General features: G+C 39.5%; 1 protein-coding gene across 1 annotated transcript; it reads right to left on the bottom strand.

The window, feature by feature from the left end:
- Nucleotides 1–1,706: 1,706 nt before the first annotated feature.
- On the bottom strand, nt 1,707–21,073 carry ISOC1 (isochorismatase domain containing 1). Its single transcript, XM_054488321.2, has 5 exons — nt 20,650–21,073; nt 10,687–10,806; nt 10,379–10,582; nt 8,704–8,820; nt 1,707–2,888 (listed from the first exon to the last, which is right to left on the bottom strand). Exons 1-5 carry the CDS (start codon nt 20,956–20,958, stop codon nt 2,742–2,744), a joined length of 897 nt encoding a protein of 298 aa, XP_054344296.1. The 5' UTR covers nt 20,959–21,073; the 3' UTR covers nt 1,707–2,741.
- Nucleotides 21,074–23,885: the final 2,812 nt, after the last annotated feature.

The raw sequence follows: 23,885 nt of genomic DNA, 5'->3' as shown, positions 1-23,885 counted from the left end.
TTTTAATTTTAGAGTAAGTTTCTACAGATGTTTTAGCATTTCAATAAGAATCCTCTTGCTCCTGCTCCCATCCCCTTGCAATTCAACACAATGGACTACTCTTTTGCTTATGTAGTCAAGTTCTCTATTTACATCAGCTGAAAGGATTTCATTATACTACAAAGTTACAGATGCTTCCAATTTTAAGGCATAATGTATTAAAATCAATTTGGTTTTCTTGTAATAATAAAGCCTTGTCAGTGACCTGCTTGGCATGATGTACAAAAAAAGAGAGAAGGCAGAATTCACAGTTATTCTGAACTTTAGCATTATATTGTCATTCCTGGACCTCTGATATAATTTAATTCAATTCACATTTACTGAGAATTGTATCTGATTTTGTGCCACAGCGTAAGTTTCCTAGGGGCATCTTTTTATCCTAAGCACAAAGCACAATGTTTAGAACTTAGTGGGTTTTCAAAATGTTTCCAGAATGACTATATATAATGCACAGTCTCTGCTTCCACAGAGCTTATAATATAGCGGGAAAGATGGAAATATGACAAATGACAAAATGAAATAAAATACTAAATCACATGGTGGTGTCTGTGTTATAAAGAGTGACCACCAGAGATGTTAATGTTGTAATCCCTGGAAGCTGTGAATATGTTGTTACACAGCAAAAGAAAACTTAGGTTGCAGATGGAATAAGGTTCTGATCAGATGACCTTAAATCACATGAGCTCTTAAGTCAGAATGAGAAAGACAGAAGAGTGAGTCAGACAAATGTGACATAAGAAGAACCAGATACACCTTCGTTGGCTTAGAGGAGGTAGAAATGGGGCCAAAAAAAAAAAAAAAAAAAAAAAAATGGGTGAATGCTAGAAGCACAGAACAGCAAGGAAACAGCTTCTTCCGTACAGCCTCCGGAAAAGAACACGGCCCTACTGATACCTTGATCTTAGCCCACTAAGACTCATTTCAGAATTCTAACCTACAGAACTGCGAGAATACACTTGTACTGTTGTTTTACGACACTGTTTGTGGTATAATAGTTTGTTATGAAGGCAGGGGAAACTAATCTGGCGTCACAGAAGTGGTTTCACCTGTGAAAAGGCTTCACTGTACTGGTATTTCACTGAGCCCTGAAAGGTTTGGGTGCAGTGGAGGAAAACAGTTGTCTGTGAGTTAAATTCTCGCTATTTCAAATATGGTCCTTTCTGAACAGCACTGGTGGAAAATGCCCAATTTTTGGAAATGCGAAATGTCACCTTGGAAATGCAAAATGTCACCTCAGGCTGCACAACAGTCCTACTGAGTCAGCATCAGCATTTTAACAACATCCTCAAATAATTTGCATTCATATTAAAGTTTGAGAAGCACTAGGTTAAATTTAATAAAAACTTTTTAAAGGTGCAGAAATCTTTGATTCTTCTTTTTTGACACACAAATGGTTGGAAAAAAGTATTTAAACACACCAGGTTGCTATTTGTTACCACTGCCAATAGGAAAAATAAAAAAAATCTGCTCCTAATGAAGAAGGCCTTTCACCCTTTAGTAAAATCCATCTGCCCCTACGTACAAAGGACTTCCCTTCTTTGAAAATTCCCATGAGTTGAAAGATTATAAATGTCAAGATTTTATTACCTTAAATAAATATTAGAATCCCTGGAAGAATACTCATAGAGCCATCTTGTAGAGGACAAAATAATTTCAATCACAATACATTTTCTTTAATTACTTTAATAGAAAAGACAGCAATGTTTCACATTTCACATATTTGAAAAAATTTCAAAACCCTCTAATAAGTATTTCACGAAAATAAATTTATCGAAGAGTAACAATGACCACAAAATTAACACTACCAAATCATTATTGATACTTTTTGCATTACAATATTTGGAGAGTAGGTGAAGAAAATATAGAACAGAACATGAACATTTTAAAATGATATTCTACCCAGGCTTTATCTTTTTGCTAAATCTTGTGGACACTAGAAGATATATTCAAGATGGTGGTAAAGATATTCAGCTAAAGTCATACTTCAAAGATGTTAAAACAGCCCTCCACCAATAATATGGCATTGCAAACCCTTCTATCCCATCCCTTTTCAGTTAAAAGAGAGAACATTAACAGAGATTTAGTAACAGTGACCAAAATAAGAAATCAGTATAGTCAAGAAAGGTAGGTAATTATTCAACATCATTTGGTATGGATAGATCAATGCAACTCAATCAGTAAGTGGACAACATTGTGAGGGGAGTGGGTAACATGATTCAGAGACCTGTGGGTAAATTCATATACGATAATCTTATTCCAATCAATCTGTAAAGTAAAAGTACTACATCCACATTAACATTATAACATCTTACAGTAATATAAAAGTCAAATCATTGTTGGTACTTCACTTTCTTTAAAGTGCACAATTTAAGAAAACTTCACAAGAGTCTGCACTTTGGAAAGATACGATCAGAGTACACAGTATAGACAAAACAGGCACCTTCATTGTAATTTTTTTTTAATAAATAAAAGCACATTAACAAAAAAGGAAGGTAAGCAGCACCGGAAGCCTTTGACGTTTGTAACTAAATGCTGGTACTCAAATGGTCTAGCTGGTTAAGTTTCACTAAGAGGCGCAAAAAAGGAGCTGTTTTTGACTTAACATTTTAATTCTAGTAGAGATAAGAAGAGCTTGTGTGGGCTTACAGTCTTTCACCTGACTGTCCTTCACCAGTGAGTAGCATACCAGTTCTTCAAATGTCCTATACTTTGGAAAGCAGACCCGACTCTGGAGCACTCGCCTTAATTAGATTCTGAATTTCCTTGAATTTTGGATGGTCCTTATCAGCTACCAGCTGAAGCAGAACAGCCTCACTCGTGGTCACTATGATCCCGGTTCGAGCGAGACGCTTGAACAAAAAGATAAAGGCAAATCAAGAAATGAGCATGAGAATGAACACTATTTCAGAAGAGTAACACTATGCTGGGATGCATTAATTAGTGTCCTCCACTGAAACCATGGTTCCCAGCCATACCATCAAGTTCAGTGATGGGGATGGATTTCAAGACCAGGCATACCACAAAGTCAATATGATTATTCTTAATATTAGTAAAATGGACTAGGAATGAGTAAAACGGAACAGGTAGCCAAAGTTATGACATATATGTGCCCAGAACAGGAGAGTCATCAAGGCAAATGACTGTAAAACATGAGATGAGAGAAATAAAAGGAATGGTTGTTACTATATGCCCATCACTGAACATCTGGACATTTAGTTGCTGCTATTTCCTGAACACTCCTGGCAGGTTTGTGCTTCATGTCTTACTCATTCACTGACTCAAATGAGGGCTGCTTGTGACTTCTAAATTTATTAAACTTTTATTTCTATTTCTACTACTGAGATTTTTTTAAAAGGTGCCTCTGTCCACTTTTCCCCCTCTGTAGTTTAACTGATAATACATGAGATCGTGATGCATATTAATACTTATGCCTGGCACTCCTGGCATTTTGTAGCTCTTCATGTTTTAAAAATCGAGGGGAGTGTAATATTTTAAAGCTCCATTAGCTGTACTACAGATATGATTGTAGCTGCTAGAACATTACATTAGTAATTTACTATCAAATTTCATATAAATTGTTTAATTGGATTAAAACTACTATAAGAATTAAAATGACGGTTCTTAATTTCTTTTTACTGCACCCAAACATCTGACCTATAGCATATGAGTCCTTCCTATAATTAAGAGTTCCCTTGTCTAGAAATGACTGGTGCTAAAAGAGCTCTCTCTGTGTCAGGAGACCCCCTGGATGATAAGAGAACCACCACTACTGCCATCATAAACATTTTAATACCACTAAACAAGAGTGTAAAATTCAAGGTTGTGTAAAGTTTCACTGACAGGTCAAAGAATATCCTTGCCAAACTACCCCAGTGGAATCATAATACTAAGGACAGAAAGCTCAAGGAGGAAAAGACAGACAGAAAGGAGAAGGGAAAGGGGAAGGAAGGGAAGGAAGACAGCAAAGAACAGAAAGTCGGGGGGAAAGGGTAGAGAGAGGAAAGGAAGAAAATAGAAGAATTCTATAGCACAGATTCATTCTCTGGATTTATGTGTTATCAGAAATCCCAGGGAAAAAAAGACACAAACTGTTATCACAAAAAGCGTATATGTAAAAAGCGTGAAAGAGGAAGTGGTTGGAAACAATTCCTAGGTAAGTCAGAGGAAAAAACCCAGGAAGCCCTTGCAGAGCCAAAATAGCCTTGCTGAGTGTAAGTCAGTCTTCCTTCAATGGCTGTACATCAGCAGACTGAACCTTTCCACTGGCAGACTCTTTATCTTTATCCGTAATGAAGTACAAGGGAGTATAAGCCATAACCTACCTGTCAGAAAGCAAGCTTGGACCTCAATGACCAGTACAGAAAAGGGTGCAGAGCAGCTAACCAGAACTTTGCAGCAATTTTTTAAAAAAACAAAATGAAACAAAACAAAAACAGCAGCTATTTATGGGGGTTGGGGGCCTGGGGTAAGGCAATAAGCTCAGACACACACCAGGGGTGAGTTATCTCTGAGGATTTGTTTAAGACTTCTGGAAGCCCTAATTTCCTCCTCCTTGCTTTACAGTCCGCTGATTAATCATATCAAAACCATTCAAAAATGTGAAAAGATTGTGTGCTTGCTTCAGACAGAAAGGCAGATAATAAATATGATAAGCTGCAGTCCAGTTGCGTGAAAACAGCACTGAATGTCTAGTCATTCATGTCCAGCTCTCCCCATCACCAGCTGCCTGCCCTGCTCAGCCCTGTCTTCCTTACTGCTCACTGTTGAATCAATGGACTTGCAATGATTCAGTCTGAATCAAGGACTAAATCACAGGCTTTCAATGTCTGTGAGAGTGCTTTACACTGTATACTCCAATGTGCCAATAAAGGTTAGTTCTCGATAATCTCCCCAGTTCCTTAGTGAGGCAGGAAAGATAAACCTGTTCCCAGGTCTAAGGAAGGAATCTGGTGACGCTGCAAGAAGCCTGTCTACAATGTCCAGCCCTCCCTAGTGCTCTACTGACCTGAGCCTAACAAGCCTCAGTGATGCTGAGACTCAGGTGGCCATAGCAGGGGCAGAGTGGGAAGTGTACATCACAGAAATACATTTTAGGAAAGTGACACCCATACACTATCGCTTTGCTTCAAGACTGAAATGTGGCCAACACTGACTGGGTTTTAAAATAATCTAGCCCGGAACCTGTGTTAGGGAAAGGTGTAGCTTAGCAAATGCAATGGTTTTCAATCTGGCTCTTAGCTGTTCCCACAGTGCCTGCCCTTTCCCAACCAAAGAAGGTGCCTGAGCAGAGAAAGAACAGCAGGAGCTTTCCAGACATACCTAGCAGGTCCCTGCCCACCATCCTGACAATGCTGGTCCCAAGTCCACTTTCTCTCCTGGCTTAAAAAGGGGCAGTTAAAACTCCAGCCATTTAATGCACACGGGTACCTGTGCATTAGACTTCTGAAGTTCTCCCCTTACACTTGCAAAACTAATCCAACTAGGCCAAAGGAAAAGAAGGATTGCTCTGACCCACAAACCTAAAAAATGCATGTGCACTAAGTCATGAAAGCCTCAGAGAGGGGGGAAAAAGACTAAACCCATTAGATTTCCAAGCAACACTAAAACTCCCCAGAAGTACAAGGACATCAAGGTCAAGAGAGGATTTTATTCTCTTATTCTTCATGCACTCTACAATTGTTAGTTGAAAGAAGTAATGTCTTTCAGATGACAAATACCCAGAAAACATTTCTTGAATAAAGCACATGCCACAGACCCTGGTACAGTGAAGTTTCAACAATGCAAACTATGAATCTTAAAATAATCTTAACAGGCAATATAGCTAGTCTTGGGAATTATCTTAAGTAGTTATGTTCTACAGGAATAGAGAGGAAGGGGAGAGGACCACAATGGTATTTTAACTTTCACACTTACGAAAACAAACCAGAACACTTAACATTGCCCCCCTCCTCAAATTTAGGAACAAGGTAAATCGCCTCCATATCAAATCAAGACTAAAAGGAAAAAAATCTGCAATACGGCAGGTCTTCCCTATCAATCACCACCTGACTTATCTATGATCGGTTTTCCCTTTCAACCTCAACACTTTAACCCCAGGCAATGCTGGTACTCCAGGCCCTTCCAAATCCACCCCAGACAACAGATTCTTTCCCTCCCTTCTCAGAACTTCCAAGAACCAGTCCCTTCTGGGTCTTAGAGGTTATATACTTACACATTTCTGGTGACTAACCACGTGAAGACAACAATCAGTAACAACAAAAAAAGCAGCAGCTAACATCTGAGTATTTACTGTGTCATGCACTGTCCTAACTGCTATCAATATCTCATTCCATTCTCACAAAAATCCTATGATCTTGTTGCTATTATCATTTCCATTTCACCAATGAGAAATCTGGGCATAGAGATTACACAACTTGCTCAAAGACACAAATTTACAAAACATCAGAACCTGCGTTCAAACCCACGTTATCCCCACATTGTGTGGATTCCTAATCCGAGACATTACAGACTGCCTCTAAAAAGAATGGTTCAGATGGGAATTGTTTTTAATCTGAGTCTTGTGCAAAGACAGAATTGCCAATCAAAATTTTGTCATTAAGTTGCCATAACAAAGACATATCTAAGAAAATATGAATGTAGGAGAAAAGTCCTTGAAAAAAGTCCTTTTTTACAAGCAAGGAAGTTTGTTTTGTGTTTTTTGTTTTTTATTTCCAAAGTTCTGGACCTCAGCATTACAATAAAGGTTTATCCACAGTGGCTGAAAGAGCTGCTTGCTGAGGTGGTGAGGACCTGACAGTGAAGTGTTTAAACTCTGGTTACCAGGAAAACCTGAAAAACAGGAGTTGATTAACTCATGACTGTAAGAATAGATTAAAGGTCTGACCGGGCACAGTGGTTCACGCCTGTAATCCCAGCACTTTCGGAGGCCGAGGCAAGTAAATCACCTGAGGTCAGGAGTTCGAGACCAGCCTGGCCAACATGGCAAAACCCCATCTCTACTAAAAATACAAAAATTAGCCGGGTGCAGTGGCGGGCACCTGTAATCCCAGCTACTCGGGAGGCTGAGACAGGGAGAATTGCTTGAACCCAGGAAGTGGAGGTTGCAGTTGAGCCAAGATTGTGCCACTGCATTTCCAGCCTGGGTGACAGAGCAAGACTCCATCTCTCAAAAAAAAAAAAAAAAAAAGAAATGGATTAAATGACTTTGTTGAGATTGGAAGAAGTAGCAATACTTAGTACCTAACTACCAGAGAATCTAATAGCCTAATGGACTTGAAAATAGCTAAACAAAATAAATAATTTCTATGTGTAATCTCAATATAGGATTCTGCTTCAGCAATAATAGAGAAGGGAGAGCCAATAAGGACCCTAAAACAACTGCTGTGGCCAGCTACCCGCCTGCTTCCCACCACCCTGTGGCCCTGTACTCTTATCCCTTCTTTCCTCTGATAAGCCCCTCCCCTTTCTCATTTGCTCTATCTTACCACCCTGGGGAACACAGTAGGCTAAAGGGATGAGTTACTATTCCTACTACAGACAAGGCAGTTCACAGGCCAGACTGTGCATAGAACACTGGAGGGTCTCAACAAAACAAACCCATGTATTTCCCATTCTCAATAAACAGTTAAAGAACTCAGCAATTAAATTCACATGCACATTGCTCTAAAATTATTACAAAATTAGAACTAAATAGGAGAGCGAGAGAGATCAAACCACAATATGGATCGAATATTTCCCAAGATTATGTGGTAGTTTGCTTTTTAACAGTCTTGGAAAAGAAAATGCTTGACATCCTACTGTTGGGCAATGTTGACAGAGTATTACAGACTCCTGATTCCATGGGACATGGTGACACTCTAATGCCAGAATACCATGAAACACTGGATGTGAGTGGTGTCCACAGTCAATGACATACCACCTAGTCCCAGAAATTCAAGTCTGAGGAAATCTAATAGTCATCTCTGGTTCCTGGATGCCACCCCACCCCATACCAAAATCCATGGATGCTCAAGTCCCTGATATAAAATAGCATAGTATTTGTATATAATCTATGCATATCCTATATACATTAAATCATCTCTATATTACTTATAATACCAATACAATGTAAATGCTATGTAAATAGATGTTATTCTGCACTATCATTCTATTTTTATTTTTATTGTTGTGATGTTATTTTTTATTGCTTTTTATTTCTGATATTTTCTATCTGTGGTTGGTTGAATCCACAGACATAGAACCTGCGGATACAGAAGGTCCACTACATGTTAAACCGGGTTAGGCCTGCTCTGCTCTAGCTTTTGGCTAAATGAGTTAAACTCAACTGAGCTATTTTTAATTTGCAAACCTCTAAACAGTTTAGGTTAGGCTTCTTGGAATATCTCCTAGTTCATGTATAAAACTAGGGCAAACATAGGACGAAAGATGTAAAGGAGTTTGTGGCAACGCTAGAAACCCTGATCTAAGGAGGAAATGAGACATAAAATAGGATATGGCGGTGAAGCCGTAAGGGTCAGTCAGTGCACAGTTGAAATCAATCAGTCTGATATTGCCAGACCAACTCAAATTTAGGAGGTAAACCTTTCATTACTGTTAAATATCCAGTATTCTTCTAATTTATTTGGAAAACTTGACAAACGATCTATTCCCAAGCAGGACAATTACCTCGAGGGCAAACATCCTGTCCATCATGCTTCTTGATGAGGTGGCATCAGCAACAATATGAACCTCGACTCCTCGGCCAACTAGTTCCAGGGCAGTTTGTTGGATGCACACATGAGTCTAGTAGAAAAGTACAAAAATCATATGTAATGACATGATAAACTAAAAGTAGTTTACAAATGTACAACAACATGATAAAGCAGACAGAGCACTACAAATCATCTAAGGACCTTGTTCTACATCTAGTTTTGCTTCTAATTAGCTAGATAATCTGGAGCATAAAACAGTATCTCTGGTTTTGGTTTATTCATTTGTAAAATCAGGAACTAAATTAGGCCAATGTTTCTGATACTAAGAACCTTAAACATATTCTTAGAGTTCTACAAGAATTTGTTAAAGATTTTGCTCCATGTGATCTGGATGACCTTCACATAGCTGAATTACTAGCACTCAGTTTTGGTGCGACTTTGAGTTTTTTTCTTCATTCACCCTAAGTGTCCAACATGAAGAATGAGTCTGCAGTCTTGCAGACTGAGAACTTAGTGGGAAAACTGAGTCATTACGAGGCACTCTGTAGTAAAGGTAGGCCAAGTTAAAAATAACTTATGACACAGGAAAAAAATACCTAGTTCATATCATCCGCAAATGTATTATACAGATTCCATCTTTGTAAGTACTAACTTGTGTCAATTCATTAACAGATACTATAGAGTGAAAACAGGCTTCAACAATGACTGAATCATGTATTACAACCAATGAAAGTACATTTCAATGATGCCACAACGTCAACTTTATCTTCACATGACAAGAGCATTTTGGAGAATTATCAAATGACACCTCATTAAAATTAGCATTGAAGGACTACTCAAAGATAATTGTGATTGAGCATAAGGTCTAATGATGATGAACAAGCAAAAAAAGGTGCAAAGCCAGCAACAGCACTTGGTATGACATATTTATACAAAACAGGCTTCTTCTTTACTGTGCCAAAATATAGAAATATTGAACATACATCTAAGCCTGAGGAAGTATCTTTCTACTGTTAAAACCTACTACTATAAAAGTTACCTTCAAATTGTCATAATCACATTGAATTAATATTTTGATTTCATTGTTTTAGTGTTTTTTTCATAATTTTTAAAATTTTAGTTTAATAGTTGTATAAAAGCTAGGAATAAATCAATTGAAATCAGCAATAGGAATCCATTAGTATTTTTCCCCTGTAAAAAGATACATACATGATTTGAAGGACAATGAACTACATGACCTCCAAGGTTTTTCTAGCACAAAAATATGACATAACTGAAATCCTACAACACATATATTACAAAAATGCCTTTGGTGAAAATGTATTCCAAAAGTAGTAGTTAAAAATACAGAACCAAGAATCAATCAGCTTACATACATTCAAGTCAGTTACACAACATCTCGGTATTTTAGTATCCTCTTTAACATGGGGAGACTACTGAGTATTTGGCTCTTATGTGGCTGGAAGGGACTTAATAAACAGCTATAAAATGTTCGGATCAGTGCCATGCAAATAGTGAACATAATACATGGTGGCTATCTTTCCTCATTATTACTGCCTACTCGGCATACCATATATGAAATAACATTCCACAAATATCGAGTTTTCTATAAATAATATTGTACCTAAATCATAGTAACAGGTACTTACTTCTACTCCAAATAATACAACACTCCTGACTCCGGGAATCTCTGCCAATGCCACTTCTACTTCTGGTAATACCATTGAAAACTTGGTCTTTGGAAGTACCAGTTTTACACCTGTTAAATCAATTTCTTGAACCGTGCTCCCAAGACCTTTAGGGTATTGTTCTGTTACAATAACAGGAATTCCTAAAATCCGGGCCCCTTGCAACTGAAACAAATAACCAAACACAAAAACAATTAGCTATATACATATATGTGTATATATGAGTGTATACCATGATTCAGCAAATATGACCAAATAAACAAGCATACCAATCTCTGTCCCACGCTAATAATATCCCCAAAATACTTGATGGCTGGTCTGAACCTTTCTTGCATATCACAGCAGAAAAACACAGTGCTTGAAGGTGTAAGATTTCCCAGGGTAGTGAGCTGAGGAAAAAAGAAAAAGAATGATTTAGCACTTGTTGTACAATGACATTTATTTTCAGTGGAGGTCAATAAAGGAAGAAAAATGGTCCTATTGTTTGAGCCAGTAAATCAATTTCTACAGCTATTATCCAAAAAAAGTATTTGAATTATAGGAAAAAAAATAACCCAAAAAGATGTTCTCTGAATTGCTTTTAATAGTGGAAATTAGAAATGAACCAGCCAACAATACAGATATGGTATAACACATTTTAACACATTCACATGACAAAACATTTTTTAGCCAATTAAAAAACATATGTATATGTCTTCAAAGAATTCATACCATCCAAGGAAAAATACTCATAATATTAATTTTTAAAAAGTGCAGTTCAATAGTATTTCAATAATGTAAAAATATGAATAAAAGTAGTAGTATATTACAATATTAACAAGTGGTTATATAATTAGGGGTGTTGGTAATTTCTTTTTTTATACCATTCCTATATTTTCCAAGTGTTATTTAAACATATTTTCTGAATATTATTTAAAGAAATTTCTTTATAATCAGAAAAAGTGTTACAACAGAAAAAAATCTGATGTTGCTGCTTGTTAAGTATAAAAAGTAAAACTTAAAATATCTGTAGCAGGAACATAAAAACTAAAAACAAAAAAACAGAAGCAAATCCAGAATTACTGCTATCATCAAGATAGAAATATGAAAATGCTATTCTCAAGAATAACTTTTAGAGTTCAAACAAAATGCAACGAAATGATACCAAGCACACCATTGCTGTTAAATGAACTGTCGTTTACTTCACAAGGAAGAGACCTATATTTGACATCTCCATTCTTAAACTATAGTTATCACAATAATAATATCCACAAAAAGTGGATATTAGATTACCAAACCTCATATTAATTGCTGTAGTTGGTCTATAACAATTTGGGCCCAATATGGATCCACTAAAAAGCAAAAATCACCATTAAACATGAGAATTTACTCTCACTGGATTCTTAAAAGTCTGAGGTGCTTTTCTTTCTTTTGCAAATTGCAGGAAGTTCTGTAAAGGATTTGTTCTAGTCCTGAATGAACCATTATCAATACCCTTACTAGCCACTCCCTTAAATCATCCCTCTAATTATCCTACTTTGCTTCCCCTAAAACCACCTACAGATGATTATGAATAATATTCTAAAGGAGTTTGTGTCCGGATTACATGGTGTGGCTTCACCACCAGCACAGCCTTAGACTCTCCCTAGTATCTCTGCAGGGGTTGACTCTCTGGAAACAATTACTACATGAATTAAATTAACCATTAAGAAATCTTTAATCCTTAATGATATAACTGTTCTAATTGGTTTGCACTTTGTTTTATCTATGTCCTGGTCTGAAGAACTCCCTCTGGTACTGACTCTATAGATGTGTATTAACTAGCTATGCACAATCCAATACCAAATTCATGTTAGAATGTGAGAGCCATCTGTAATTCTTACTCTATGTACAGGGTTTTCCTACTTTTCCAGTAAAGTAAGATTAAAATAAATTCTCAAGCATATTATATGTTCTAGCTTTGGCTGTTCCTTTGCTTAATTTTTAATGCAAGTATTATGCCTCCACTTTGGTCATTTTCAAAACCAGTGACTAGGATCTTAAATACTAATATAAATGCATTGCTGGGAAGGCTAATTTTTGTGCATTTAGGATACTATTTTAAAAACCAATCACTAAATTCTCTGTAAACATCAAATATTGACTCAAAAGGCTCAATATCTACATTTTTATAAATTTGAATCATGGACTCCTAGGCATCCACAATGTGTTTAGGGCACACTACATAAAGCAGTTTGCCTGCAGCAGGCCTACTGAAATAAGCATAATGCAACTAAGCCAATCTCACCATTTCACAACAGGTCAGAACCAGCAAAAACAAAAAAAAATATGAAAAATAAAATTCCTGGGCAGTTGCATAAGTGTGGTGGAGGCCATTCACTAACATGCTTAAAGCTTACACTTGCTTAGAATTCCAGCTCTCAGATCCTATTTTATACTGTATTGACTACCTCTGTATACATTCCTAACAAGTTTCATTGTCTGGATTCTAAATTAACAGAAGGCTATAAACAGCAAATCAGGAAGGAAACTGCTGGAGGCAGGCAAACTGATAGCAGGAAGAAATGATGACTGACAGAGAAAAGATTCAAAATACAATAAAAACAGGTCAAAACTCAAATAACGCTACAGTCTAGACCTCCAGTGGAAGAGTAACAAGCTGTTCTAACTTATAAATTAGGAAAACATCATTCCAGCACACTCATTAAGAAAACTGTTAAATTATATATTTCAGAAGGACTACATTATAAAATGGTCAAGATATTTTTAAGTTGAGGTGTTTAAAAGAATAAATCCTTACCTACCCAGGAATCCTAAATATCCAGAGTTGTGGTCTCCAGTTCTTGCCAGCTGGTGTTTCCTGCCCTTCATTTTAGCCGTGGGTTCTGGACAGGGGACCGCATCAGATGTGTCATATTAGACACACATTGAGGAGGTCAAAAATACAGCCCTAAAATCCTCACTGCCCTGGGAAATCTCTCTAGTATAGGAACTTACCATCCACAAACTCAGTAAACAAAGAAACCATAGAGAATACAGTGGCAAGGCATGTTTTTAAAGCAGAGTACAGGTTACAATTTACGGAATAAAAAATACCCTACCTTTCATAAACATTCTGCACATGCTCTTGAATATGATGTGGAGAGTATCTATGTAAGGTGTTTAACTCCCAACATCCTCTTGAATGTGGCTGCACTTAGTACTTTGCTTCTTACGAGGAGAGTATAGAGGGGGAAGAGTAACTTTACAAAGGAGAGACCTGAGTACTGTGTCTCAGCCAGGTGATCAAGATTAATGTAATTAATGACATCATGTTAATAACATGTACCCTTGATATGATGTGATGAGAATGACCCTCATGACCTTCCTCTTGAAATTTCACAACACCGGTCCAACAATGAGAAAAACATCAAATGAATCAAAATTGAGGGACATTCTACCAAAATATCTGACCAGTGCTCCTCAAAACTGTCAAGGTCATTAAAAACAAAGTTGAGAAACTGCTACAGACTAGAGGAGCCAAAGGAGACAAGACAACTAAATGTAATTGCTATCCTAGTTTGGATTTTGGAACAGAAACATTAGGAAAAAGCTAGTGAAATATGAATAAAGTGTGGTTTAGTTAATAGTAACGTACCAATGTTGGTTCTTTGGTTGTGACAAATGTACTGCAGGAATATCAAATGTTAATGTTACGGAATCCAGCTGGGCATAGTGGCTCATGCTGGTAATCCCAGCACTTCGGAGGCCAAGGTGGGAGGATCACTTAAGCCCAGGATTGCAAGAGCAGCCTAGGCAACATAGTGAGACCTTGTCTCTACAAAACATATTTTTTCGAGACAGAGTCTCACTCTGTCGCCCAGGCTGGAGTGCAGTGGCGTGATCTCGGCTCATTGCAATCTCCACCTTCTGGTTCAAGCGATTCTTGTGCCTCAGCCTCCCAAGTGGCCAGGATTACAGGCGTGCACCACTGCACCCGGCTAATTTTGGTACTGCTAGTAGAGATGGGGTTTCACCATGTTGCCCAGGCTGGTCTTGAATTCCTGGGCTCAAGTGATCTGCCTGTCTTGGCCTCCCAAAGTGCTGGGATTACAGGTGTGAACCACTACACCCAACCATATATATATATATATATATATATGTTTTTGTTTTTGTTTTTTTTTTGATTAGCTGAGCTTGGTGGCCCAGCTCCTCAGGAGGCTGAGGTGGGGAGATCCTCTGAGAATGGGAGGTTGAGGCTGCAGTCCAGCCTGGGCAACAGAGCAAGACCCTGTCTCACAAACAAACAAACAAACAAAAACAACAGGGAATCTGGGTACAGGAGTATATGAACTCTCTGTACTATCTTTACGACTTTATTGTAAATCTATTCTAAAATAAAAAGTTAGTTGTTTTTTTTTTTTAATGGCCTCCCTATGCTATGATAGGGGAATAACCTCTATACCTTACAAACAGAAAGGAACTTTTGTGGCTACCAAAAACATACTGAAAAACTTTAATCATGTCCAACCAATCCTCCCAAATCCTCTCCCCAAATCCACATGAATTCCAACAGGCTGTTAAAATCATACAACTCTACATTTCGGAAATTTCTTACTTTGACTCATGAAGTTCTCTTAAACCAAAATCTTTAAGGTAACTAAAAATATCGCCAGTAGCCAAACATTTACATGTTGCAACTGTAAGACAGCCAGTCCTGCTTCAGCAAATTAAAAGTGGACTGGACCAAATGCCACCAGGAGTAAAAGCATAGCAATTACAGATCTATGCATATTTAAGGAATATAAACAAATCACATATAAATATATGTATCTACACACCTTTGTATATCTATATGCCTACATATAGTCCTACACACACATTTGCACATGATACATATACAAATATATATATATATATTTAAATATAAAAAGTTGATCACAGCCAATGGCTTCCTCAACCAAGAGTTTAAGAGATCAGATTCAAGTATAAATATTTTGTCTACTTTCTTAAGAATTGTCATAGCTGGGATTTGACCTTAGATTTCATATTCAAAAGACTTTTCACATCACCCAGCCCCATAGCAAATTACTACAGGGATTTGGAATAATTAAAATTTGAAACTATAAATGCGATGTTTAAAAAATTTGGTAGTCAATTAGAGTCACAAAATAGGCATGATCTGTTGGGGAGAAAGTCTGCAAGGGGACCTGGGGGATCGTTATTTCACTCCCAAGTGTTTCTGAGGAAATCTGATGACCACAGCTATAGTAAGGCCTGGCTCCAATGTCAACTCACTTACAACAGAGGTCTGTGATGTGACTCCCCCAGGTTACAAAGATCCCCTTATAGCACAAGCCTCAGTAGGCATTAGAATCTGAGTCCAAATCTCAATTTCACTAATTTCGATTACATGAACTTAGGTAAATATCTCCACATGCAATTTCCTTATCTGTAACACAGCAAGAAAAATAGTATCTGCATCATAGGGGTATTTCAAGGACTAAATGGGCTTCATATAATCAATCAATAAATGTATTAGGCTATTCTGATGTCCCTCATATATGAAACACTACACTCTAAAACTTAGCATATGTTAAAAAACTTACCCTCTAATGAGGATAAATATTTACAATTAAGATCCCTTTAGAAACCTATAAATACATTTATAGGAATGCTAACATTGCATAACTTGTTATGTTAACATAATATGCAGAATAAGGAAAGTGAATCATAAAGTAATTTATAAAGTAGATTTCCAGATGTTACCAAGACCTTACCAAATCACTAAGACAAGACTGTTCCTGGAAAAACAGATCGGGGACTTTTTAATTTAGGCTGTGAAATAATACTTATTGGCTCTTATTTTTACAACATATTCACCTATTGTGAACATTGATGTCACTGGCATAAGGTTACAACCGTAGCTTATCAGTTAAGGTATGAGTTTTCTAAATCCCCAAGGAAGGCTGGCTGTCTCCACCCACCCCAGGGGTGAAGATTGAAGGATTTCTTAAGACTGTACCTCAGACTGGGGTGAAGGTGAAGCTAGACAAGCCCAGGACCACAATGACATTAGAATCTACATTAGGATTTCCTTGGTTAGCTAAATGCAAGAAAAAAAATTCAAAATTCAGATCATAGCTCCTACTCTCAAACACAGTTTATTTATAGGTAGCTTTAATGTATTCACAAGGAGCAAAAAAGGATACAATGCTTTAGGTATTATTCTGGAATGTTAATTTTTTTTAAAGTGACACACATCAAACCAATGGGGTGGAGACAATACCTCAGGATCCAGCTGTCTCCTCTCTGAGCATTAGCTCATCTACCCGCTCTTCCCGCCACGCTCCAGAGGCAAAGGTCTTGTAATCAAAAACCACTACCTTCAAACTATCAAGCCAAAGGCGGACAAGGTTCCTTTCCTCCTGCCTTCCCTCCCTTCCCACCATGAACCTGTCAGTCTCTTCTAGCTATAAAATGTGCATGCCCCTGTTTAAAATAATAATAATAGTAATAAACTTCCAAGAAAATGAAAGCTGGAGCAAAATGCCCTGCCAGTTAACCATCTTGGGAAAAGGTCAAAATAACCTTCCCTGGAACGCCCTTATCTTCTGGCCACAGAAAGCTGCCAAAGCCTTCCCTGCTATGTACAGAAGTAAAATCCCCTCACTGGCATCCTTCTTACACTGTCCATTTCCTCCTCTCTTCTCCCTGGGCTCTGTCTTTCCTGGCCACAGGCTGGAAAATGCACTGGTGGTAGCATGATACCACATTTATGTAAATTCTCATAGTTAAATGTTTCCTTTAGCTAAAACTTGGAAAATACCTTTTGAAAAATTAAAACTTTTAAGTCATAAAAATGACCCAAATCCCCACTACATAATCCTCTCATTTATATTCTTTCCCGTGTCTCAAAATTCATCAGATCTCAAGCATTTGGCAAAGTTGCAGACATACAAACCAAGCATGAAACATGAGCTATGCCTTCATCTACCTGAGCTGTCAGCAGACACTGTTACTTTGACAGAATATTTAAGAAAAGAAGTTACCAAAAACTTACCACAGCCTAATACTGGCAATGGGGGTCTTAAAGACCAGTTCTCATAGAACCACTAACAAGCACGGGTGCAGTGTGGCAAAGCAGCCACCGTGTTTCACAAGGTCACCAGCCACAGCTGTCACAACAAGCATGAAGGCAACTCATACCATGGCGCAAATGAAGAATACATTCTAGACTAACAGTACGTGAGCCAGGGCCACAGAGGCTCCAGGGCCCAAGTGTGGAGAAATAATAAATCGCTATTTACGCAATGAACTACACGTGGCCAAACTTGTGCTCTTTGTCCCTGCCTTCAAGAAGGGGCCTACCATCCCCAGTAACATGGACTCACTGATGGGCCACCTTGAGTCTTCCTAAGTGACAAGCATTTATTCCAAAGAACAAGGAGCAGCATCAAGACAAATGAACAAACAAGAGCTCAAGTTTGTGACTTGTTTTCCAGACTGCTCAATTCTCATTAAACATGCAAGCAGTAGTGCTGTGTTCGGCTGTAAGTGACGCTCTGCATATGCCTGGCTAGCTCCTCCACACGCATTTGCGGAGGAGCTAGCCAGGCATATGCAGAGACTTGCCACGTAACCTGCAGCAAGTTACTCACCTCCACCTCCCTATGTTCTTCTGCACTTCCTCAAAGTGAAAGTTCATTTATTAGGTAAGGAACAAGAATTGAATCCAAGTTTGCATTCACTGTGCCAGGCATTTAAAGCTGCCACTCACATGTTGTGGAATGAACTGTACGGTCTCTTACAGCCATAAAACATCCAAGTCTCTAGGATTATGCTGTTAGGTTCCAAAGAATATAGTACAGTAGTCATGAGAAATATCATGACTTTCTGAGATTATACACACATATTGCATATATATATATGTGTGTATATATATATCTCTCTTCTCATATAGACATAAATAGGTATCAGAAGGTATATACGGTATACAGTGTGTGCATATTTATGTATCTATCCCTTTCCTTTATCTACCTCTAAGCTAGGAGAGGCATCAGGCTGAAGAAGTCAAAGTATAACTACTAAAATGAGATAATATAGAAGAGAAAATATTTTTAAAGAATTAAAAATATAAAGCTATATAAATGCAAAAATATAACTAATGCTTAAGAATTATTAGACTAGTTGGTGGAAAAAATTTCTTTTGAAGATGGAATAGAGTAATGCTATTGTTATTTTAAACCTCACAAAAAAAAATGAACTATACATAATCTCCTATACCAAGCAAAACACTGCAAAAGCCACAGGTGACCAGAATTATATAACGCCTTTTGAGAATGTACAAGCGTTTTCAGGTACATACATTTCATTAATTTCTAGAATGTTTTTAAGAGTTGCCAGACCAAGGCCCTGAAATTTTCAAATATAAAAATCCTACCTTGGAGCGGGGGACTCTTACAGAGCTGGGGCCTAGTTTAGAATAGCATTAACTTAGATAAGAGTCCAGCCTCCCTCCCAGCCATAACAGGAGATGCTTCGTAAAGAAGTCTGCATCCTAAGTATAGTCCCAGACCTCCACAGTTAGTATCTGGATTCTAGCCTTTATAAATGGACTTCTCAAAGGTGCATCCAACATCTGAGTATTCTGGCAGCAGTAACGTAAAAGGACTGACAAGGAAGGCTGCAGCGAGGTGTCAGACACGAAAACGCTTGAAGACATAAAAATGGGGAGTCTTAAGCACATAAGAACTGCAATTCCCTATCTGGGCAGCAGGTCAGATTCTGGGGTATCAGATCACTGTATCTGGTTCCAGGTTCTCCACTGGTAGAGACTGCAGTGTCTCAGACTTTGTCCTCTGAATGTAGGAACTTTATCGAAGCTAAAGTACCTGCTTTGGACACTTCTGGCACAGGTGTTGGGGTGACAGGAAACATCATCAATTCAGCTGCCAACTACAGCGGAAAAAAACTAGGGAATAATCCTGAGAAAATGGCACTGTTAATGGGTACAAAAAACACAGTCAGATAATAGGAATAAGCTCTAGTGTTCAGTAGCACAATAGGGTGACTATAGTTAACAGTAATTTATTGTATATTTCAAAATAACTACAAAAGTGAATTTGGAACAAAGAAATAAATGATAAATGTTTCAGGTAATGTATATTCCAGTTACCCTGATTTGATCACTACACTGTATGCTTGAATCAAAATATCACATCTCCTATAAATATGTACAACTATTATGTGCCCATAAAAACTAAAAACAAAAAAGAAAGAAAATGACACTTAAATATTAAAATCTCTTTTATCCCCGAATCCCACATTTCAGTTTGGTCTTCTGAAAAAATGACTTATCAGTTTCTCAGCTAAAGAAATGATATTGACAGTGTACTACCCAAATTATACCTTATATTCTTTCCTTTCCAAAATATAAATTCGCCAGTGAACGCTCTGATCCTAAAGAGGGCGGGAGATTAACCCGCCTAGCATGAGAGCACAGCTTAAAATAAATGCTGTTAAGTAGTCCTCAGGTAGAACAACTTTCCCAGCCAGCAGGCCCAGGAACTCAAGGTCTAGCTTAAGTTGGGTATTTGTATTTAAGAAGGAATTACAATCCTGGAGTCAAATGACTTTTTCAATGCAGACGACAAAACGTAATCAAGTCAGTAGACACTTTACTAAGAGGAGGCTAAGCAAATGGTTATTTGCCTAAGGTTAGGGAACTCTTAAGCCCAAGGACCTGAGAGCCTGGGAAGGCGGGAGGTGGGGTAAAGGGTTTGACTCCCAAAGTTTGCGTTTCCGCAAGTGGTTAACACAACTCTAGGAACAAACCCTAAGACCAATACTTCCCACGATCTCATTTCCCCCCATTCTGCATCACCCATCACCCCAAAATAAAAACAGCTACTACAGCACAGCCCTTTGGTTACGCAGGAGGCTGGGACCTGCTCTTGGCATAAAAAGAGGATGCGGGCGACCGAGGACCACACACGTGGGGGCGTTCGCGGGCGCTGAAACCAGCTACGAGGCCCACGCCCCCGCCGGGGACAGCTGGTGACCATCACCTTTGGACAGGGGCATTCCCCAGCCGGCCCCGGAACTTGCGAAAGCCGCGCAGTCCTTCGGACTCAGCCACTCGCGCAGGGCCCGGGGCCCGGGCAGCTCGGGGCACCTGAGGAGCGCGGCGAAGGCGGGGACAGGGACGGGGACGGGGACAGCACGGTGACGACTCGAGAACAGGGAGGCGCGCGGCCTCCCGCAGGACCCACCTGGATCTGCAGCGGCACGAGGCGCACCTTGCAGCGCTCGCTCACCGCGAAGCCCTTGGGCAAGTCCACGTACTGGCCCCACTCCTCGGCGAAAAGCTGCACCACGAATTTGCGGTGCATGTCGATCTGGTCGCCGTACAGGCTGAGGAACTTCTGGATGAGCAGCTCGTAGCCCGCCCCGTGTGGCACCGACGAGGGTCGCGCGAAGACGGAGAAACAGAAGAGCACCGGGACTGTGCCCGACGGCGCCCCCGCGCCTCCTGCGCCGCTGTTGGGGAGCGCAAGGACCGCCGGCTCCGCAGCCGCCATGTTCCCCCGAGCGTCTGCGAGCTCTGAAGCCGCCGAGGCGCACCCAGCCGGCCGCCGCGGCCCCGCCTCCCGGCGCAGCCAGCCCGCCCGCCAGCTCGCGGAGGCGAAGGGGCGGGTCCTGAAGACCGCGGCTCGCGCGCTCTCCTCCCCGCCCCGGAGGGCGGGCCGCGGCGGAAGGGTAGGTGGTGGGGCCGAGGTGCGCGCGTGAGCCAGGGAGCGCCTGCGCTCGCCGGCCGGGTCCGCCCCCTCCAGCTTCCGCGGCCGGCTGCGTTCCCGTAGCTTCCAGCTTGCGCCCCTTCTGCAGCGGTTCTGACTGCCGGTAGAACGCATAGTGGTCTCGCAGACCCAAGACCTGCCTGGGCTGCCCCGTTGTTCTTGCCCCGGTGCTGCAGCTCACATAAGGGTTTGTGCCACCCTTCCCCTAACGCTGGCCCTCTTCCCGGCTTCGCTCGCCTTCGAATGAGCAGTGTTCTTGGCAGTCTAGGGTTGTGGTTGGGTACACAGAGCCGCCAGGACGAGTTACCTGTTGGCTCTGCACAGAGGCATGCAGTCCTCCTCGAGATGGCAGTGGTATCTTACAACCAAAGGGACAGTCCGATAGATACCCTAAGAAGAGCAGCAGAATTTAATCCTTAGAGTGCCAGTCAAGGTTCAAGTTTTGTCTTTTTTCGGTCCCACAGAACACAATATCTCTAGGAATGGATTTGATATCTGGCCTCCTTTCGTCTCAGCCTATTTCTGGGAGGACTTGGATTGGGAATATAAATATTATTAAAAGCAAAAATCTGAACTTTATATTCAAACTAAGGATATCTGTTTGTAGGTAAGTAAAAGGGATCACTTTCGAATAAAACAATCCTCTGCCTTCTGCACACTGTAAGGCGCTATAATTAACTGGAATTAGAAAGCATGCATTACGAACAGAATTTCCTTGGAATTGAGTCCTTCGAAGATAGGCATGGGCCTAAACATAAAATTAGATTTCAGGTATTAAAGCTGTCCTCTTCTAAGAAAATAAGCTTTAAAGCAGGGTTTCCCAACTGACACTGTTGACTTCTGGAATGGACATTTCTCTTTCTTGGGGATGGGGCATCTTGTGTATTTGCAGGATATTTAGCAGCATCACTGGCTTCTACTCCCGCTAGAGGCCTAGTGACCGCCCCTCCCTCTAGTCATGGCAATCAAAAATGTTTCCAGACATTGCCAACTATTCCCCAGAGGGCAAATATACCCCCTACTTGAGAACCACACTGCTTTAAAGTTATGAAAAGACCATCCTTTGGTGTTTCTTGCTCAATTGTACCGAAGCTACTAGAAATAGCCACTTTTTTCTGGTTCTCATCACACATTGAGAGATCCCATTTAAAACTGTTGTCTGAACCCGTCAGACCGAAAATGATATTTTTTTCCAGATACCACTCCATTGCAAGATCTTCTATATGCAGATATGCTGATTTGTGCTAATAAGTGTACCCCCTCAAGACCTGATTACCAAAAGGTACCTACCTATTTTGGGTGGACTAATAAAAGTGTTCCTTCCACCCTGTAAAGCCTCCTAACAGAGTAGGTTGGAGACTAGAGACTGGCCTAGACTTCAGACACCCTCAGCGAGGACCTTGGCATCTACACAGTCTTCTGCCGTGGCCCTCGTGGCCCTGAGTCAACATACTTCATTTCCCTTTCATGTTTTTAAATTAGGTTTCTGACCCTTCAGTAAGGAAACGCACTTTCATATCCATTGTGCTATCTGAGATTGGTCCTTGACAACCTAATTTAATGGTGCAATCACTGTGGTAATAGCATGTTAAATAACATTAATAAAATAGATATTTAATGGGCACATTTACCATTTATTGAATATCAACTGTGTATCAAGCTCTGCATCACTGGGCTGCAAAAGGGAGGTGAATGCACATTTCAGTGATAAATTATTATTCTCAGAAATACAATTAGGATAATTTTTATAAACGTTACTAGAAAAAGTAAGAACCCATAAATGAATATTCAAATGACAAGTAGAAAATAACTGTTCTAATTGACAAGATCATATTATGGACCAAATGCCCAAAATTTTCTCATATAGGACTCTCAGTAGCTTTACTAGTTAATGTTAAATGCTTACTTACTTTTAGAATCTAAATTCCAAGAAAATCAAGAAGGTATATTACATAGTATTGATTAATACATTAATATGCTACAAAAACAAACCCCAAAATCTCAACAGATTGATACAACAAAGGCTTATTTCTCACCTTTCCCAGTTAACAGCAACATTTGACAAACCAATTACTCCCTTTATTTTGAGCCATATTCACTTTGTCTTTTGGATACCACTCTCTTATTTCTCCTTCCACCTCACTTCAAGCTCTTTTCCTATGTTCCCCTTATTCCCCAAACCTCTATAAATACAAGTATACCAGAGTTCAGTCCTCACATCTATTCTCCTAAGACTGTGGCTTTAAATATCACCCATATACCTTTGACTTCCAAATTTTTAACATCCAGGCCCTCACTCTGCACTCCATACTCATATACAAGTGCCTATTCGACATCTCCACTTGGCTATTTAATAGATACCTCATATTTAAATGTACTAACAGAACTCTTAGTTTTCTTCTGTCCTTGAATATTTTCTCTCCGCTGTTGATATCTAGGCAAATGGCAACCCCATTTTAGTAATTGAGTACAATAACCAGGGGTTTATCCTTTAATTTACTCCTCTTTCTCTCCTTGTCCAGTCTAACAGCAAGACCTGGTGGTCAGAACTGAATTCCTCTCATTCACACCAGTGCCACCACCTAAGACAAAACCACTGTCATCTTCCATCTAACTGTAACTCATCATAAGTTGTGTCCAATATTTGACTTCTGTATCCCTATTTATCCATTTACCTCATTTACATAGACTTTTATACTCCATTTACCACA

This window comes from Pongo pygmaeus, chromosome 4, assembly GCF_028885625.2.
Source record: "Pongo pygmaeus isolate AG05252 chromosome 4, NHGRI_mPonPyg2-v2.0_pri, whole genome shotgun sequence".
Classification (NCBI taxonomy): domain Eukaryota; kingdom Metazoa; phylum Chordata; class Mammalia; order Primates; family Hominidae; genus Pongo; species Pongo pygmaeus.
Note: the sequence above shows the minus strand (reverse complement) of the source record. Positions and strands in the feature narration are given on the sequence as shown.

Coding starts and splice junctions, on each gene's coding strand:
- ISOC1 (XM_054488321.2), bottom strand. CDS start 20,958: ATGGCGGCTGCGGAGCCGGCGGTCCTTGCGCTCCCCAACAGCGGCGCA. Junction 10,807..20,649: donor TCGTGCCGCTGCAGATCCAG/GTGGGTCCTGCG, acceptor TTTTTTCCTCAG/CTCACTACCCTGGGAAATCT. Junction 2,889..8,703: donor ACAGGATGTTTGCCCTCGAG/GTAATTGTCCTG, acceptor TTTTTGTTCAAG/CGTCTCGCTCGAACCGGGAT.